At 54.0% G+C, this 18,859-nt stretch overlaps 2 protein-coding genes across 7 annotated transcripts in view; both read left to right on the top strand.

Moving 5' to 3' along the window:
* MATK (megakaryocyte-associated tyrosine kinase) overlaps window positions 1-16,313 on the top strand; it is a 31,668-nt gene extending 15,355 nt beyond the window's left edge. For 2 of the 6 annotated variants that reach the window (XM_040590595.1, XM_040590594.1), the window contains exons 6-20: window positions 1,173-1,286; window positions 1,850-1,936; window positions 4,194-7,148; window positions 11,093-11,149; window positions 11,327-11,440; window positions 11,593-11,708; window positions 12,037-12,256; window positions 13,231-13,324; window positions 13,417-13,482; window positions 13,638-13,737; window positions 13,820-13,904; window positions 14,080-14,153; window positions 14,261-14,456; window positions 14,830-14,916; window positions 15,057-16,313. In XM_040590595.1, coding sequence (XP_040446529.1) covers window positions 11,141-11,149; window positions 11,327-11,440; window positions 11,593-11,708; window positions 12,037-12,256; window positions 13,231-13,324; window positions 13,417-13,482; window positions 13,638-13,737; window positions 13,820-13,904; window positions 14,080-14,153; window positions 14,261-14,456; window positions 14,830-14,916; window positions 15,057-15,242 — 1,347 coding nt within the window. In that variant the 5' untranslated portion in view covers window positions 1,173-1,286; window positions 1,850-1,936; window positions 4,194-7,148; window positions 11,093-11,140 and the 3' untranslated portion in view covers window positions 15,243-16,313. The remainder of the gene's footprint in view (window positions 1-1,172; window positions 1,287-1,849; window positions 1,937-4,193; window positions 7,149-11,092; window positions 11,150-11,326; window positions 11,441-11,592; window positions 11,709-12,036; window positions 12,257-13,230; window positions 13,325-13,416; window positions 13,483-13,637; window positions 13,738-13,819; window positions 13,905-14,079; window positions 14,154-14,260; window positions 14,457-14,829; window positions 14,917-15,056) is intronic. The other 4 variants (XM_040590593.1, XM_040590592.1, XM_040590590.1 and 1 more) reach the window with 4 other exon arrangements.
* A 163-nt stretch (window positions 16,314-16,476) lies between these two features.
* Window positions 16,477-18,358, top strand: LOC121086641 (complexin-3-like). The gene is made up of 3 exons (XM_040590622.1): window positions 16,477-16,734; window positions 17,342-17,429; window positions 17,782-18,358. Exons 1-3 carry the CDS (start codon window positions 16,577-16,579, stop codon window positions 18,001-18,003), a joined length of 468 nt encoding a protein of 155 aa, XP_040446556.1. The 5' UTR covers window positions 16,477-16,576; the 3' UTR covers window positions 18,004-18,358.
* The last annotated feature ends 501 nt before the right edge of the window (window positions 18,359-18,859 follow it).

Genomic DNA, 18,859 nt, shown 5'->3' with positions numbered 1-18,859 from the left:
TCAGAAAAACTGCTGTAAGAAATTCTTCGCTAGACGATGATTGCTATATCTTATGAGCTGTAAAATGAAGTCATATCCATTATGATAAAAATGCTGTCTTGTCACTGTATGTGAATGAATCATGTTCTAGTTAAATTTGTGAGGTTTTCAGTTGTGTCTTCCTAGAAGCCTTAGCAGCTTAAGTAGATGTTGCATTTCCTTCCTGTCTTAAATAACATTGTAACGTTGCTGGGAGCTTTTAAAATAGCTGTTTGTACATTACTCAACGGGTTGGCAAAATTTTTATAAAGAGTAAGTATGTGCATCTTGCAAAAGTACATTCTGGTGAGAAATTCCTGAATGCAAAACAGTTGTTACTGTCATGGGTAGTTATCCTGAACAACATGTTTTATGTCTCAGATTAGAAATGATGAAGGAATAAATATCAGACTTCATTGTAAGCTCCAAGTGCAGTTTCAGTGGGTTTGTATTTAATATTCAGAGAGTAGTGCTAGAATCCTACCACCAAAATAAAAAATGTGATAAGAGGTGGGGAAAAATGTTCTACTCCTGCCTGTGCCCATAAAACTGCAGTATGTGAGTGACAGAGAAATGCCAGTAAATAACAGAAATATCCATGGAGATCCCCACAGACTTAAATCTAAATGACAGAGGTGATATATTCTGCTATTCTCTGTGCTTTTGAGGGAGAATTTCTTGTATGATTACTGCAGTTAAGAAGATTACCAGGCAGCTGTAAAATCCTGCATGCACTCAGTTGTCTCAGATCTTTAACATTTTTAGAAAGAAGCTCTGAACCGAATTCTTCATTCACTTGACATTCATCCCTAGGAAGCTCTGTTTATTATCAAGTGCAGGTTAAAGGGTTATTTTGTTTGTGGTTGTCTTGGGAGGGGTGCGTCTGTTTTGGTAGTAAAGTAGCAAAGGTAATTTCTTACTTGTCTGTCTATATGATAGAAATTATCACAGAAGTTTGTATGTTCCGGGTGGTTTTACAGACCTGTGAAAATGCAATCTAGAAAATAATTTCAAAGTGCTAAAAAAAAAAAAAAGGGGGGGGGGGGGCAGGGTCCCAAGGATAGGCAAATGTTTAGAGAAGCAGCAAAGACTGGGAAAGGGAAAGCATGTTTGTTTGCTTCTTATTTCTAACATGTCACTTTTATCCTCTCCAGAGACAATGGGACTTTCTGTAAAAAAGGCTTCAAGCAGGGCATCAAGCCTGTTAAATCCTGGTGGTGGCAGGCAGCATGTTCTTGAAGGTATCATGTCAGGAAAACTGTTGACAGGTGGGTATCAGCATTACCCAGAAACCTCACTGGAACCTTTGGCACAGCAGCTCATGCTGGGAATGTTGTTCCTCAGTTCTGCCACCTCTTGGTTGTTTTCTTTTGAAAGTGTGTGAAGTGTGATGTGTTGACTCCTCTGCACTGCTGAGTTGCTCTGTTAAAATAATATTGATAGCAACACTCTCCCCAGGAAGGGAGAGACCTCTGTACCTTCTGATTTCTAAGGAAAGACTAATATTTGAATTTGTCAGAGATGTGTTTCAAGCCCCCAGGCATGCTTACTTGGCTTTACAAAGCTCACATTGCTTTTCTGAACGCAGTCGTTATTTATAGAAAAGCTTTTAAGAGATGTCTTGAATGCTGTAGCTGTGTGCTCATTCCAGAGAGTCTAAAGCTTGATCACTTTGTCACATTTTCTTACTTGAGGTAAAGCAAAGTTCCAGAACTGTTTAAACAGTTTTTAAACTTGATTTTTGATTCTTTGCCTTCTGTGTTTTGCTGTTAAAAACCTGGCTGCCACGTATTTTTTAATGTGTTTTCTTTCTCATATCTTGCGTTGTCAGATGAACCTGGGCTGCAAGATCCCTGTTAGAAGAAGTTGGATACTTTGGAGACTGTAGGAGTAAGGTGATGTCACAGCCCATGCACAGGTAGAAAAAAAGAGCACTTTTAAACTGCTGAGAGATGTGGTCTGCATTTTACTTATTATTGTATTTCTGTCACAAGTAACACCAGAAATTGTGTTGGTGTTGCTCACTTTTTAATGAAAGGATTCATCAAAGTGGGTGAATATTGCAAACGAGAGCCCAGTTGTCTTTAAATATGCTGTTTGCTTTAAATGTTTTTGTCTGCCGTTGAGTCCTCTGTCACATTTTTTATTGCCTATGTGGAAAACTATAGAACTTATTGTGGCACATAAAACTGAACAGCGCATAACTCAAGCCCTGTTCCATTCTGTTTGCTTAGTCATTCTTAGTTTGGTATGCAGTAGGAAAGGTCATTTACGTATAATTACTTCTTTTTCATTGACACTTAAAATTTGCCTGACCATGCAGTTTATTTGCAATGAAAGCATTGACTTCCTTATTGAATAAGCAAACATTGAAATCCTACAGTTACTCATGTTAAATATGATGAAAGAGAATAGCATATGAGACTAAATTACAATTGCTGTAACCAGTCTTGACTGAAACCTGTGTGTCTCAGTGCAGAAGTTTAAGGTGATTTCAGCTTGAACACGAAATTCTTGGTTTCTAATTTTCAAAGTAGCTGGCTACCTTAGCTTTAGGTGAGTGTTTGCAAGATAAGCTTAATTGCTATGTATGCTGTAGTGGTGGTGATCTTCTAAATAACTTTCCACCTTCCATGGCATGTGTAGGAAGAACTGCAGAATTCTATGTATTTCCTTCATACAGCTGCCTTCAGTTCAGTTGGGTTGTTATCATTTTATCTTGTCCATCTCCTAGCATGATTTAAAAATGCTAACTTTCAGGGGGAAATAAAAAAACACAAACAAAAAAACCCCAAACAAAACTAACAAAAAACAGGAGACTTGGAATGAGGCCCTTGGCATCTCCAAAAAGTATATTTAATGCATGTGGTAAAAAAAAAAAAAGAGACAGCTAGAAGAGTAGAGGGTGAAGGAGGTGGAAGAGATTACAAAAAAGATGCTGCCTAATAATGATACTGCATGTATAAAATAATGTTCGTATGCTTCCAACTTTTTATATCTAAAGAGGTCCTGGTTTAGTCTGTTTACATTTTTAATAATTTTTCCTTGAAATACTGTACTGTAAGTACTTTTAAATTGTACTATAATCACTACAGAAATCTCACCAGTGTGTGAGAGTGAAGTTGCCTGTAGCAACAGTTCCTTTCCTTCTGTTATGTCTCCTTCCCCTCCCACTCCCTTGCTCTAGAAAAAACCTCTTCCCACAGTAAAACAGGTAGACAGTCAAATACTATTAAAGAAAAAAAAGTAAACCCCTCCCATCCTCTAGTATTGTATATATTCTTGATAGATTTTCTTTATTACTTTGGATTTCTACCCTCAAACTGGAGGCAGTTTATAGCCCTGTTGTACAGGTTTGGGGTTTTTTACCCCACCCTTTTCGAGCAGGGGTCTTGCACTTCAGGGGTTACTGTTTGGGAGCAGTGGTGTGCAGAGTTGTACAGAGATACGTAGCTGCTTGCTTAAAGCCTTTTTGGTGGTTTTGGCAAAGCTGACCAAGCAAATGTGTGGAGAGGCTGTAATGTGGCTTTAGTGTTGTCATAATGGGACCAGGAAAAAGAGTACAATGGAGAAAACCAGAGTTGAACGCTTTTGTTCTTCTGTGTGGTGTTGCCAGTTAAGCCACTGGATTGTCACAGGCTTCAACTTCATGCATATATTCTTTGTTTAAACTTCATTAAAATCAATCCTCACATTCCTTCAGGCTTTTGGGGGTATTTTGAACAATGGCTTTTTAGAATTTACTGCAAAACATTACTTCTGCATTATTCATTGTCAAATAAGCCTGTTTCTTCTTTAAGTACTTTTTTTGGGGTGTGTGTAAAGCAGGTTTGTAAAGCAGGTTCTGTTTAGGTACTCTGAGTTAAGAGTTATAAGCCATACAAAAATAGGTATTTGAAGAGTGATGCATTTCAGCATTTCCATAGATGTTCAAATAGATGCATTTTTGTATTAAACTATTACAGTGCAGTGTGTTCTGAGCTAAAAGGTGCTCACAGCTAGCTGGCTCAGCTGGAGCTGCTGCCATCCTTCTGTACACTTAGTGTTACCATGACCTCGTGCCGAAGCCTTGACTCTGATCTTCCTCTTGCCGTGCAGTTATCGTCATCTGTTTCTGCTAAATCAGAAAGATAGGGAAGCGTTGAAATACTGTAATTTCTAACCTTTTGTCTTAGATCAAAAGAGGATCAAGTGGTGCATCTACTCCAACAAGCTTCCCTCATCAGAAGGCAGAAAGTAAAACCATTAGACACTGCCACAGGTGCTGCCAGAGATGAAAGCCAAGTTACAATACCAAATGCTGAAGTCTGATGTAGCGGTCCCTGTTCAGGGTAAGTGACGTAGATGCCTGTAAAGACCAAGAACCCAGGTGCAGAACATGCATCCAAATGCTGCACATCACCCCCCAGAACAGGCACGACACACAAGCATGGGCACTGCAGTGAAGGCTTGATGTGTCCAGGTAAAACAGCTGCCACAGTGGGATTTGGGTGTAATGACCTGGCAGCTGTAGCAGGGCATCTTCCACTCGTCCCTTGAGCATGCCCGATCTACTTTCTTGCTGGGGCATAAGTTTGTGCATTGCTATTTGATCTGTAAGGGTTTAGTAAAAGCATCTTTGCTGTCCTCACCGCTTTTGGGTGCTGCTGGGGACCGAGTGGAATCTCTTGGAAGTGTCAGTCTGGTTCCCGGCAATGCGGTGTGCTTAGCGTATGGGTGCGCAGCAGCATCTGAACCCGGTGTTGCATACAGCTGCTTGGAGCAGGGTAAGGTTAAGGCATCATCTAAAGCTCCAGCCATTACCGAGGGTGATTACCTTTGTTGTTGCGTTGAAATGTAAATCTTTGCTATGAAAAGGGGTGTTTAACCTCAGTGATTTTTCTCTTTAAACCTGGAGGTCAGATGTCAAAGACCAAGTTAGACATCGCGTGCTGCCCTTACAAGCAGAGGAAGCCAGAGGCACGCTGGACACCTTGGCTTGCTCAGGGTGGCATTTGAAACCAGGTCACCTGGTTGCACTCTGGATGTGCCTGTTTTTCCTTTGACTATAGAGGAAGCCAGAAAGGACCTGGATGTTTGATTTCAGATGCTAAAAGGAGAGGTAAAAATAATCCCCTTCCCTGCCCCCAGGTTGCTCCGGAGGCAAGGCAGGAAAGAGTTGTCTGCTTTTGTGACATACTGACATTTGCAGATTCCCTTCTTAAAGGCTTGAAATACAGGGCAGATTCCTCAGGCTGGGAAGGCACGTGTCTGGTGAGTCCAACCGCGTTGTCAGCGTGGACTGAAGGGAACTGCGTGAGCAAAAGAGAGCCTATGGGCTGTGGACCTGTGCTGAAAGTAGCTGTTTTTTCTGTACAAAATGTGCTGCTGTTTGTAATGCGTGTTGTCACCCATCTCTTCCATCTTCCTGCTCCAATCTTCGCTTCCTTGGATAACTCCAATCCTTTGTCTTACCAGGAATGGCACTGCTCAACAGTTTTTGTAGGACATTGTGCTTGTGACCGTGAGCTTGACTCTCACTGACCCAGAGGAAGGATGTCAGGAGGAAGACTTAATAAGTGGTTAAAGCCTCAGCCTACCATGTGAGAAAAGCATTTCCCATACGATTGAACTTTGCCCCAACAATTTTGGAAGTGCTACAAAATCTTGATGTTTTGGCTCATCATAGGCTGTTTCAGAGGGACCTAGCTGTGCCACCCTGACCTGGCTGTGCAGTGCACTAGAGGAGGGAGGAAGACAGTTTTGAGGATCAATGTATTAAAGATTGAGGCAGTGACTGGGTGATAGGCAAATGGTGAGACCAGCTCTGGCAGAAGCAAGCAGGAGCCTTTTTGCCACCGTACAGCAGGACAGGGAAAGCCCATTTCTGCAACCTGAGTGAGTTGTTCCTTGTGCGTGATGCCGAGTTCTCTGGGCCGTGGTCACATCCGTAACAACGACAGGATGTGGCAAAACCCGAAAGTATGAAACATCTGTGCCGCAGCGAGTACTGTGCAGACCCCAGGAGATCTGGTGCTGAGCCCAGATGTGTGGTGCAAGCACTGTTATGATGTACTCTTGTGTTTATTCTCAAGCTTGAAGAGAGTTGGTAACTAAGGATCCATCCTTACAGATTCAGAGGATAATGCAAGGAGTGCTCCTGGGGAAACATGTCCCAAGAATCCTATGAACAGACTGGCTTGAATGGCTTGGGGAAATTGTTTGTTGATAGAACAATATAATCAGGAGCTCAAACTACTGGCTAGTTTGGAATACTGTCTTTCTGCACTGCCTTTGCCCTGTATTGCCAGTATTTTTTGAAGGCTTAAGCACCATTTTATTAAAAACAGAAAAGTACACAGAAAAAATCGAGACCCCTGGATGAAGTATTGTGTTTGCCTGAAATGGCATTTTTCTTCCTTTTCAACATTTTGCTCAGAATATTGGAAATGTTAAACATTAGTGCAAAACTGGTCTCCAGCTTTCTGGCTGGGATGATGAGCTGCAGAGGCGATTATTCCCTCCCCGCTAGTTGCGGATGCTGGAGGATACAGATAAGCCACTGCCATTTGATGGTGCTTCTCATTTAAAAGTGTCTCTGCAATTGCCTGTTCCAGCCTGCAATGCATCTGTGTTTTCATCCCCTATAGACCAGCAAGGTGCAGCCATGATCTTGGATCAACCTCCCCAAAGTCTCACAGAAGACAGTGCTGAGACGGGATTAGACTTCGGGATCCCTGGTCCCAGGGATCGTTAATTTTCTGTGAGTGCTACACAGTGCTCCAGGATATGGGATCTGGTGATCTCCCAGTTCATGTCTGGCGAGGGTGTGTACTTGTGCCCTCAAAGGGTAAAAGTTGTTTTAAGTGTTGTCAAACAATGAGTCACCTCTGATTAATGCTTGATGTTTGACTGTGCAGGCGGCAGGCACTAGGACCTCTGGGACGCTGCATCTACAGCCCTTACCAGAAGAGAAATCAGGAAATAACGCAGTAGCTCTTTCTGGGAGCATGCCCTTGAAAATAAAGCTTTGCTGCTCTGTATGAAAGAGAATTTACTCTCCAGGAATTCAGGAATCTAAGTCCAGGCATAGCTGCAAGCTACCCCAAGACATCATTGCCCCCAGGGCCCTGCATGGACATTGCTGGGAGGTAAGTGCAAGGCTCTGTTAGGGTTGCTGGGGGCGGCTGATGGGTCTGCTGTGCCAGTGGAGAGGGATGGACGTGGTGGTGTAGTGTTAAGAGCATGGTTAAATGGTTAAGACCGTTTCTCTCAGTGGAGAAAATGGTCAGGCATCACCTGATTTTTCAGCAAAAGAGCTGTACTTGCCATTTGTCCAAGTGACCCTTAGTGCGGCTGGGTGTTGATAAAGAAGTTCTCCAGTTTGTGTTTCAAAGGCGTGTCCATAACGCATCCAGCTCCAACCTCAGTGCAGAGGTGCAGGCTGCCAATGTCCCCTCTTCTGTTACTGTGCCATTGGGTCCTGGCAGCTCCACAGCTGAGATAACTGTGTGCTGGAAACTAGCCTGAACTCTCCAGTCCAGGGTTGGGATGGCTCCACTGAATCCCACCGTGCTTCTGTGCTTCTCACCCTCATTCCAAGTACTCAGGTTAACTAATTAAAAAAAAAAAAAAAAGTGCGTAGAGCAGCTCCAAAACAAAGAAGGGAGAAATATCTCCTCCCAGGCTTTCTGCCCATGCGTGCCGCTTGTGGGAGTGTTCATTCCAGCGATGGGAACTGCATGGATCAAACATAGATTCATAGACTTATAGAATGGTTTGAGTTGGACAGGACCTTGAAGATCATCTAGTTCCAACCCTCTGCCATGGGCAGGGACACCTTCCACTACCCAACTACACAACTCAGGTTGCTCCAAGCCCCATTCAACCTGGCCTTGGACAATCTCAGGGACGGGGCATCCACAGCTGCTCTGGGCACCCTGTGCCAGCATCTCACCACCCTCACGGTGAAGAATTTCTTTCTAATATCTTGTCTAAATCTAAACATCTCCAAGAACAAATAGGTGCTTTAGGACGAGGCATGTGAGTGTCACCCGGAGGAAGGTGATTCACTGCCATTGCCTGCTGGTGGCTGGGCTCCAGGCTCTGCCAGTGGCCGGTATCCGTGTTGGGCTGCATGTTGCACCCTGAGCCCTAGTGCCAGCTGGGCAGAAGAGAAGCTGGGCCTTTGGGTGCTCGGAGAGGATGATCTGTCCCTTCTGAGCACCACCTGCTGTCAGCACTCGGGCAGGACTGAGCAAACAGTTGCTGCTTTTCCCCAGAAATTACTGTCCCAGAGGAGCAGAAAATGAAGGACCAACTGTCAGAGCTGATGTTGTCCTTCCTGGCCCAGCCAGCATGTCCCTCCTTGTACCAGGTTGTACCATGGTGAGAGGTCTGGAGCAGACCCCATCCTTAAGCTCTGTGCCCGTCAAATCCTCGCCCATCCTGGAAGTGAGCTGAGCTGCATCCAGTCACGTTGGATGGGAGCAGGCACAGGGTGGCTGCCTTTGCATCTCTAAGTCCACCGACATAATACACGTGGCACAGATGGGCTGCAGGCTGAGCGGATGTCTCTGCTAGCTAACAATGGCTTGTGGAACAGATACAACTGCTGCCCGCTGATATTAACCTTGCAACAGCTGCAGTTGCCCCTTTGTTGTTGCGCTGGATCAGGACCACATGGTACGTTCTCAGATCCTCACCGTCACGGAGACAGGCTGGGGTTTACCACCAGTGATGCAGAGGAGTGACTGTGACTCACCTCCAAAAGAGGAATAGAACAAAGACCGTCATCGCTGCTCCAAGGAGCTGAGTGAGCCCCCACACCGCTCCCAGCCCAGCAGAGTCTGGGAGACACCGTCCTGCTCTGGCTAGAAGTTTCCAAGGGGCCAGAGAGGCAGAGAGAGATTTCAGCTGCAAAATGGATCTGGAAGAAGGGTGCTGAAATCAGAACAAAACTTACAGAAGCTGTGACTTTACTTTTAAGAGTGTGGTGGGTTTGGGGATGATGCCGTGGCACGAGGATGCACGGCAGCCCTGGCAGTGCCACCAAGGGCACAGGCTTGGGGTCAGTGCCCCAGCAGGTGAGAAGCCCCCCCTCCAGCCCCCTGTGCTGTAAAAGGAAGATTAAAGAAAATGTGTCGTCCCCCCCTTAAAATAAGGTGGGAGAGCTGGTGACAACCAGCAAGGAGGAGGGTGAGGTACTCACCGGCTCAGTTTTCGGTGGTAATCTCTCATGTCTCTAAAGAAAGGGACTGGGGAAACAAAGTCCCTCCCGTTGTAGGAGAAAATCAGGTTCAAGACCACCTGAGCGACCTGAAGATAAATAATTCTACAGGATCCAACAAGATGCAGCTGTCAATGCGTGATGACTCTCAATGGCTCAATGTCCAGGTGGAAAGCAGTAACAAGTGGTGTCCCTCAAGAGTCCACACTGGGACCGATACTATTTAATATTTTCATCATTGGTGTGTGTAGTGGGATCAAGTGGACCCTCAGTAAGTCTGCAGATGAGACCAAGCTGGGCGGCGCAGTTGATTCACTGGAAGGAGGGGATGCTGTCCAGAGGGGCCTTGACAGCCTGGGGGGGGTGGGCTCATGTGAGCTTCATGAAGCTGAACAAGGCCAAGTGCAAAGTCCTCCACGGGGGTCGCGGCAGTCCCCGGTATCAGTACAGACCGGGGGATGAATGGATTGAGAGCAGCCCTGCAGGGAAGGACCTGGGGCTACAGGTGGTTGACAAACTGGATATAAGCCAGCAACATGTGCTCACAGCCCAGAACGCCAACTGTATCCTGGACTGCATCGCCAGCAGGTTGAGGGAGGGGATTCTGCCCCTCTGCTGTGGTGAGACCCCACCTGGAGCACTGTGTCCAGCTGGGGGGTCCCCGGCACAAGGAAGACACGGACCTGTTGGAGTGGGTCCGGAGGAGGCTATAGAAGTGGTCCAAGGGCTGGAGCCCCTCTGCTATGGAGCCAGGCTGAGAGACTTGGGGTTGTTCAGCCTGGGGAAGAGAAGGCTCTGGGGAGACTTGGCTGCAACCTTGCGATATATGAAGGGGGCTTACAAGAAAGACAGAGAAAGACGTTTTACCAAGGCTTATAGGGATGGGATAAAGGGGAATGGCTGTAAGCTGAAAAAGGGTAGATTTACGTTCAGTATTGGGAAGAAATTGTTCACGGCGAGGGCGGTGGGGTGCTGGCACAGGGTGCCCAGAGCAGCTGTGGATGCCCCATCCCTGGAAGTGTTCAAAGCCAGGTTGGAGCAACCTGGGCTGGCGGAAGGTATCCCTGCCCACGGCAGAGGGGCTGGAGCTCGATGGGCTTTCAAGTCCCTTCCAACCCAAACCATTCTGTGAGTCTCTGATCCTCCTGTGGAGGTGGCACTGGGGATGAAGGGCTCCAGGAGGAGAAGATGCACAATGTTGAATTGGACCATGGTCACATGCATCCCAGTGTGACAAGTTGGTGGCAAGGGGAGCACGGGGACCTTGTGCAATCATCCCACAGCCAGTGAATGTGACAGTCCCACCTCAGCCCGGCCCTGCCTGTCAGCGTTCTCCCCTGCAGCAGGCCGACCGTGCGCCAGCACTGCCACGTCCCCTGTCAGCGGGGCCCCTGCAGCTGGTGCCTCTTGTGGCCCTGATGACTTGGGGCTGCTGAAACAGGAGGTGAAAAAAACAAGTTCCTGGTAAAACCGCATTCCCTGCTGCGGCCACGATGATGGGCTCCTGTGGAGCCAGCAGTGCTGGTGGGTGGTGGAGCACATATTCGAGCCAGCAGTGCCGGTGGGTGGTGGAGCACACCTTTGGGCTCCAAGGCGGGGAGAAGGGGCAGGGGCCAGGACAGCTGGGTCCTGCTCCCGACTGGGTTTGAGACAGGAGTGTCCCCTGGCTTACAGCCGGTGCGAGCAGGGTTTGCAGCCAGCTCCAAGCCTTGTTCTCCGTCCTACGGCACGGGCTGTCCCACGCGATGGACAGCTTTGCCAGCAGTTGCGTTGGCCGGAGGAGCCTGTGGGGACAGCAGCAGTGGCCAGGGCTGGGCCAGCTCAGCCCCATCTCTCCACAACTGCCTTTGGTTTTTTTCTTGGCAGGTGGCAGCAGGAGAGGACAGGGAGTCCCTGGTGTGCCGACAGCCGACCATGTCTGGGGTGAGCAGCCCTGCCACAGGGATGCCAGCACTTCCCCTGCCAACATCAGCTTGTGCCCAGTGCCCCGTATCTCCAGCCAGGGCTTCAGGCGGTCCTTGGGGCTGACCCCGATGGCTGTGGGAGGTGGAGGGGGGGCAACTTTCGCTGTCCCTGCTGATGCTGCCTTCTCCCTTGCAGAAACACTGGCCCTCGGGGACGCAGTGTGTCACCAAGCACGACCACACCAAGCCCAAGGCCCAGGAGCTGGCCTTCCGCAAGGGCGACGTGGTCACCATCATTGAGGCCGTGGAGGTGAGCCCGTGGGTGCTGCAGCGGCATGTTGCCCTGGGGGGGCACGGAGGGGATGGGACCCTAGTGCCATCAGCTGAGCTGACAGCACCAGCCCCCTGTCCCCAGCAGGATCCCTCCTTCTTTCCCTTGCCCTGAGACCCTCTTGTCCCCAGGGCAAAGGCTGGTACCGTGCCAGACACAACGAGACGGGGCAGGAGGGGCTGCTGGCGGCCAGCGTGCTGCGGGAGCGTGGTGCCATCCGTGTTGACCCCAAGCTCAGCCTCATGCCGTGAGTACAGCTTGGGGGGATCCGGGGTGGGGGGCCAGCAGCCCAGGTGGAGACCCTGAGAGCTGTGGATGAGTCCGGCACGTTCCCCCCTAGCCAGGTTTTGGCTGGGCAGCGGGGGGGCAGAGCAGCCTGGAGCTATGCCCTGGCAATGGAGGGATTTGCTGGAGCCAGCACAGGACTTTCAAGACCCCCAGTTGTGCCCACGCAGCTTGGATGGACCTCATAGGGAGGGGTTTTATGCAGTGGGGTCTGTGCAGCTTTGGAGGGGGCTCTGCTCTCCCCGTCTCGCTGCCAGCATGGCCCTTCTCCCCAATGCTCCTCTCCCCAGCTGGTTCCATGGGAAGATCTCTGGGGTGGAGGCAGTGCAGCAGCTGCAGCCCCCCGAGGACGGGCTGTTCCTGGTGCGTGAGTCTGTCCGGCACCCTGGTGACTATGTGCTGTGCGTGAGCTTTGGCAAGGAGGTGATCCACTACCGCGTGGTACACGAGGAGAACACGCTCAGCATCGACAGCCAGCAGTACTTCTCCAACCTCATTGACATGATCGAGGTGAGACCCCCCTCCCCAGGCAGCGAGCCCCGCCAGCACCAGACTGTGGGTGAGAACCTCGTGGGGTCACTCAGAGCAGCGGCAGGTCCCTGTCCCTCTATGGTTTTCATTGTGTTTTGTTACCTGGTGGAATTCTCCATCCTTGCCAATGGTTTGCGGTTCCCGCTCGGTTTGGGGTGCATTGGACAGATCTGGGAGGCCCCAGGGATGCTTTCTGCTGTGAGCCAGCCCAGCTGGCAGCAGCCCCTGTCCCCTGTCCAGGGCTACGTTTCCCCCCATCCCTGCTCATTTGGTGCTTCACACAGCAGCGAGGCTTAGGGCATTTTAGAGAAGGAAGGTCCTGGCAGCCTCTGAGCCTGGACGAGGCTTGAGGCATTCTGCTGCATCTCTCCCCTCTGAGCTCCCCTCTGCTGACCCAGCAGGGCTCCCGGGCTGCCACATTAGCTCCTCACGGTCTGTCTTCACCCTGTCTCATAGCTGCTGCCCGGCTCCTCTCCAGAGGGTTGCACTCCCCTATGTTTTCCTCATTTAGACACAACTTCTGCTTTCGGGTGGGTCCTTTCCCCTTTTGGCTGCCTCGGCCCCGCTCTGTAGCTGCGACAGCCACCCCACCGCTTCCGCCCCGGCCGTCTCTGGAACCTGCCCTCGGCCACTGCAGTGCCAGCCGGGGCTTGTAGCCACGTCGGCTGCCATCTGCCTCGCTGGCAGCATCTCATGGTGCCCGTGGTCCATTGCGGTGTTTCCCGGCTGTGCGCAGAGGGGAGCAGGGCTGAGATGTGGGCTGTGAATCGTGCCGCTGGGGAAAATGTGGCGGTTTGTGCTGCCCGAGCTGAAGGGGGTCCCAGCCCCTTGAGGGTACTGGTGGTACTGGGGTCCCATGGAGCATCCTGTGAACGTTTCCTGGTTCCATGCCCCGAGCTTGGGAGTAAGAGATGGCACCGCCGCATCACCTCGGTCTGTTTGTCCATCGGCAGCACTACATGAAGGAGCAGGGAGCCATCTGCACCAAACTGGTGAAGCCCAAACCAAAAACTGGGATGAAGTCGGCCGAGGAGGAGTTAGCCAAAGGTAGGGAATGATGGGAGAGGGTCGCTGTTCAGGCTTTGGGGACAAGGCCCTGCTGGTGGCCCCTGCTAACCTGCCCTTGTGCCTGTGCTCAGCCGGCTGGTTGCTGAACCTGCAGCACCTCACGCTGGGAGAACGCATCGGGCAAGGAGAGTTTGGAGGTAGGTGAGAAGGTGGGGTGTGGAGGTTCCCTGGCGGTGGGCTTCCCCAAATGGCACCTGCTGATGTCCCCTCCCCATCCTGTGGCATGGGGGACTCAGCCTGGGAGTGGGACGTCAGGTGTGGTGCTGAGCCTGACCCCCATGTCCCCTCCCAGATGTCCTGCGGGGAGAGTATATGGGGCAGAAGGTGGCTGTGAAGAACATCAAGTGTGACGTGACTGCCCAGGCCTTCCTCACCGAAACGGCTGCCATGACGTGAGTGCCACACGGGGGGGACACAGCCTGACCCTGCCCCACGACCCTGGCACCCCCCTGACTCACATCCCCTGAATTTCAGGAAGGTCCGGCACAAAAACCTGGTGTGTTTGCTCGGCGTGATCCTGCACAATGGCCTCTACATCGTCATGGAGTACATGAGCAAGGTAACAGCGCTTGGCTGGTCCTCGGCCATCGGGACTCATCACCACTCAGGCTGGAGGACAAAATCCCCGTCTGGGGGCTGAGCTGGATGAATGCTGGGTGCTGCAGCCCCTGCGGGAGGCAAAGTCTGAGCAGCTGCGTGCTGTCGGTCCTTATGCATTTCTCCTCCTCTGTCAGGGCAACCTGGTGAACTTCTTGCGCACACGGGGCCGGGCACTTGTCCCAACCCATCAGCTCCTCCAGTTCGCTCTGTAAGTCCATCTTCCTCCCTGTGGGCTGGGGACTGGTGCCCTGTGTCCCTCTGGGCAGCCCCAGGGGACATATGGTGACACTGTTCTGCTTCGCTTGGCCATGGCAGGGACGTGGCTCAGGGCATGGACTACCTGGAGTCCAAGAAGCTGGTGCACAGGGACCTGGCTGCCCGCAACATCCTCATCTCCGAGGAGAACGTGGCCAAAGTGAGCGATTTTGGCTTGGCCCGGGTCAATCCCAAGGGCAAGGACGCCACTCTGCTGCCCGTGAAGTGGACGGCTCCGGAGGCCCTGAAACACAACGTGAGCAGTGGTAGGAAGGGGGGGTGGGTCAGGGGGTCCTCCCAAAGCAGCTCACCCCCTTGGGTCCACCAGCTCGTCCCACCAGCCCGGCTCTGCCCCGTGGTGGCTTCTGGCACATTCAGCCCTGTGACTCGCAGAACAGGGGCTCTGTCCTGGCCAGCGCTTGCTCTGCTGTGCAGTGGGAACTGGGGCAGCTCTGGTGGGATGCAGCAGGATGGACCCAGGGCCGTGTGAGTGATGGGAAGGGAGGGGGTTCTGGGGGGCTGGAGCTGGCAGCGGGCAGGCGCCATCTCCTGTCTTGCGCTCAGGGAGGGAAGGGGACCCCGCGTGGCCCCTGGCCGGCTTCAGCCTCCCCTTCCTCCTGCCACCACAGAAATTCTCTTCCAAGTCGGACGTGTGGAGCTACGGGATCCTCCTGTGGGAAACCTTCTCCTTCGGACGAGCGCCCTACCCCAAGCTGGTGAGTGCTGTGCCGGGGCATGCCGCAGGTCGCACCCCACTGGCACCGATGGGACAGGGACACCCCACTGTCCCCTGGCCAGGACGGGCCCCGGTGGGGTGGGGAAGTGGGGGTCCCAGCTGGCTTTTCCATCCTGTCAGAGCCTGAAGGAGGTGACAGAGCTGCTGGAGCAGGGGTACCGCATGGACCCCCCCGAGGGCTGCCCACCTGCCGTCTATGCCCTAATGAAGAGCTGCTGGGAGCTGGAGCCAGGCAAGCGGCCGTCCTTCAAGAAACTCATGGAGAAGCTGCAGAAGGAACTGAAGCACCTGATGAAGGATATTTAACCCCTGCCTGGCTCCCAGGACCCATGGCAGAAGGACCCCGGGACCACCAGGGTTGGGGGTGGTGTGGCAAGGGGTGGCCGGTGGCACCGCTCTGTCCTGGTGGAGATGGGGCAGCAGCTGGGGGGAGGCTTTCCTCCCCCAGGGCACCCAAAGAGGAGGTAACAGCCTCCCTCCATCCTGGCATGGGTCCTTCTTCCCACCACGCAGCCCAGAGAAGGTTCCCTGGGGGTCCACCTCCCCTGACCTGCTGGGGTGGTGTGGGGCCACACACCACAGATACCGTGCTCAGCTCCGGGTAGCATGTGCCACACGTGGGGTCCCTTTGAGCTGCCCCTCCCGGTGACAGGGGACAGGATGGGACATCTCTGCTCGCTGGAGGATGAAAGCCCAAAGCCCAGCCCCAACGCAGCTCCGCTTCAGCCCCCGGGCCCCGCACGGGGACGCCGGCTGCAGCCAGCTCTAAAACCACACGGATTTGAGCTTTTTGATTAAACCAAAGAAATTAGTTCAACAGCATCTTTAAGCCTCTGGGCTCAAATTAGGCCTATCCCTCGCTTGGGGCCGGGCAAAGCACAGCGAAAGGCTTGGGTGGGCTGGGAGCTCTGGCCCTCGGAGCCCCCTGCACACAGCCTGGCCCCTCTCCCCTCGGGGCTCTGCGCAGCCAGGGATTATTCATTTAATCAGAGTCTGTATGGGAATTGCTTGCATATAGATTATGGCAGCGGGGCACGTCCTCCGGCAGTGGGAAGCCCCCGGCCCCGCCAGCTCCCAAGCAATCTCGACGTCTCAGTGGAGCTGGGATTAATGGGGGCAACGGGGCCGCACGCGCGTGTGCGTGTGCGTGCGTGTGCCCCCGCCTGCCGCCTCGTCTTCCTTCCAGTCCCTTGACCCTCGATTGGGTTTTCTTGATTAATCCTCTCGCGTCTCCTCTGCGCCAACTTCTTGCCAGTGCCAGTGGTGCTAGGTGCCCATGGCGCAGGGCCCCCCCAGCAGGATCCGACCCTGTGGGCGCTGCCCTCCATCGGGGCCTGAGCAACGAAGGGAGGGTCTTTCAGCCTGACCTGGGCTGCGCTGGGGCTCGGTGGCTCCTTCCACCTCCCCATCACCCTGGCAGCCCCCCGCTGTCTCCCCACCCCGCCGTCCCCCCCCAAGCACCCTTGGGTGCAGCGCGCAGCATGGGAAGGTCTTCCCACCCTGGTGGCTGTGGCTTCCCCTCCTAATGCCTTAATCCGGCCCTGATCCGCGGCGCCCCTGGGGCAGCCGGTCCCGCTGACCTTGCAGGCGCTGGCCCTGCGCAGGGACCGTGGGTCGCGGGCTGCCGCAGCTGCCCACCCATGGCCACCTTCTTCACGGCTGCCCTAAAGAGCTTTCGGGGGGCCAAGGAAGAGCCGCCACCCAAGGGACCCCCCAAGGACGGCAAGGCGGCCACGCTGCCCAACGGCATGGCCCGCGAGGAGTTTGAGGAGTACCAGCGGCAGCTGCTGGAGGAGAAGTAAGGCTTCACCGGGGATCATTGGGGTCCCCCTGCACCAAGACCGGGGTCCTACTTGCCATGGGCTGTCCCCAGGGTGGGGCAGGGAGGCAGCGGGGCAAGGGAAGAGGCACAGCGGGTGCCCTGCAGCACACCTCCCTGTGGCGTGGGAAGCCCCCATGGGTGCTGGCATGAGGCTTGGTGCACCCAGGTGACAAGGGGCACCCCCAAGGTGTCAGTGTCCCAGAGCAGTGTGGGTCTGGTGCCAGCCCAGCACCCACAGAGCCAAGGGGTGACAGGAGCCAGCATAGGATTGCATTAAGGTCCCACCTCTGTGGGTCTGGGTGCTGTGGGGACCCAGTGGCCCAGCATCCAGGAGGCTGCAGGAGGAGGAAGTCCCACCAACAGGCACCTTCACTCAGCATCTCTGCTGGGTGCTGGGACAGGATGTGGCCCCTGCCCCCAGACCCCTCTTGCAACCCTGCTGCAGACCTTGGCATCCCCTTCTCCCGGCTCAGGGCTGGCACAGCCATGCTGCTGCTGGAGAACCAGGGTGATGCCTGGGGAAGGTTTGGTGGGGGGCATTTGGTGAGATGGGGGGTGACAGCGTGGTGCCTGCTGCTTGCAGGATCGAGCGGGACAAGGCCTTTGCACAGAGGAAGGCAGAGCGGGCCACCGTGCGGATGCACCTGCGGGACAAGTACCACCTGGCCCAGGTAAGGACCAACCTGCCCATGGTGAGACCTTGGGGGTCTTCCCCTGACCCCCTGCCCTCTGGGGCAGCCCCAGGCTGGGTGGCTGCTTGGCCTCCCCCGGGATGGGAGATGATTCCTGAAGAGGGCAGCAAACGGCTGATGTCTCCGTCTGCACCACCTGCCCGCCCGCGTGTCCGTCCAGCCATCCAAATCTGGAACTGGACAGTCCCAGTGTCCCCTCAGCACCCCCAGTGCCCCGCAGCGCCCGGCTGGCCCTGAGGGACAGGGATCTGCTTTCCCCATCCCTCACCCCATGGCTGGTGGGTGCCCGGCTCTGCCCACAACCCCGACACCGTCTCCCACCCATGCGCAGGACGAGCGGGACGATGCTCAGCTGCACGTGGCCGGTGGCGCGGTGGAGCTGCCGGAGGAGCTGGCTGCCATGGTGTACAGCGAGGAGGAGGAGGAGGAGGAGGATGGTGCCACCGGGACTTTCACCTTCCTGACGAAGCTGCGGGAGCTGGACCTGCCGGCGCTGCGGGACCGGGCGCTGGGCGGCGTGGATGAGGTGAAGGAGAAGTGTGCCGTGATGTAGCATCGCTGCCCACCCTGCCGGCAGGTGACACTGGCAGTGTTGGGACTCAGTCCCTGCCCCCCCGCTGCCCCCCGGGAGTGATGGGATGTGTTACCTGGGGGTGGAGGTCCCAACACGTGCTGGGGCTGGGTTTCCCTCCCCAAAACCATTCCCTGTGGCTTTTGAGGGCTGCGCCGGGTGGGTGCTGGGCTGCAGGAAGCCTGGGTCCCCTCCAGCTGCGCTGGCCAAGCCCCTCCCTGCCGTGCCACTGCTGTGAGCTCCCAGCCAGGGCGGGCGGTGGTCCCCGATGCTCCACCGGCCCCAGAACCGGGCCCCAGGGCTGCACGCGCCGTTTGGCTCAATAAATGTGGTGTTACCAGCACCAGCCTGGTCTTCCTGCCGCACCCCTCGTCTGCACGAGCCCTGTCCTGCGTGGGGTGGGGAGGGCACGGTGACACTGCTGCAGTGGGGGTGCCCCCCATGTCCCTGAGCCAGCAACCGGCGTGTGGCACTCAGCCACCAGATCCGTGCCCCCACTTCTGCCCCAGACCCCGGCCACCGCCGCAGCCCAGTGTGGGAGCCAGTGGGAGCCATGGACCCCCTCAGGGGCAGCACCATGGGGTTGGGGCAGCATTTACCCCCGCCTCGAGCATCCCCCTGCCAGCACAGGCAGCGAGGGGGTCCCTTTGGCTGGGGTCCTGGTGCTCCGCTGCCTCTTGCCCCTCTGGGGACTCGCTCCTGGGTGTTCGGCAGCGGCACTGGCTTAAACACCGCTGCGCCGGAAGGCTGGGGGCTGCTGAGATCACTAATACCTGCCTATTTTAGTGAGGTCTAATCTGCCTGAGTCGCCTGTCCCTGAGGACTAAGCTAGCTGAAC

The sequence above is a fragment of the Falco naumanni genome, chromosome 4, assembly GCF_017639655.2.
Source record: "Falco naumanni isolate bFalNau1 chromosome 4, bFalNau1.pat, whole genome shotgun sequence".
Taxonomy (NCBI): domain Eukaryota; kingdom Metazoa; phylum Chordata; class Aves; order Falconiformes; family Falconidae; genus Falco; species Falco naumanni.
The sequence above is the reverse complement of the archived record's forward strand: the minus strand, read 5'-3'. Positions and strand labels throughout refer to the sequence as shown.

Coding starts and splice junctions, on each gene's coding strand:
- LOC121086641 (XM_040590622.1), top strand. CDS start 16,577: ATGGCCACCTTCTTCACGGCTGCCCTAAAGAGCTTTCGGGGGGCCAAG. Junction 16,735..17,341: donor CGGCAGCTGCTGGAGGAGAA/GTAAGGCTTCAC, acceptor TGCTGCTTGCAG/GATCGAGCGGGACAAGGCCT. Junction 17,430..17,781: donor ACAAGTACCACCTGGCCCAG/GTAAGGACCAAC, acceptor ACCCATGCGCAG/GACGAGCGGGACGATGCTCA.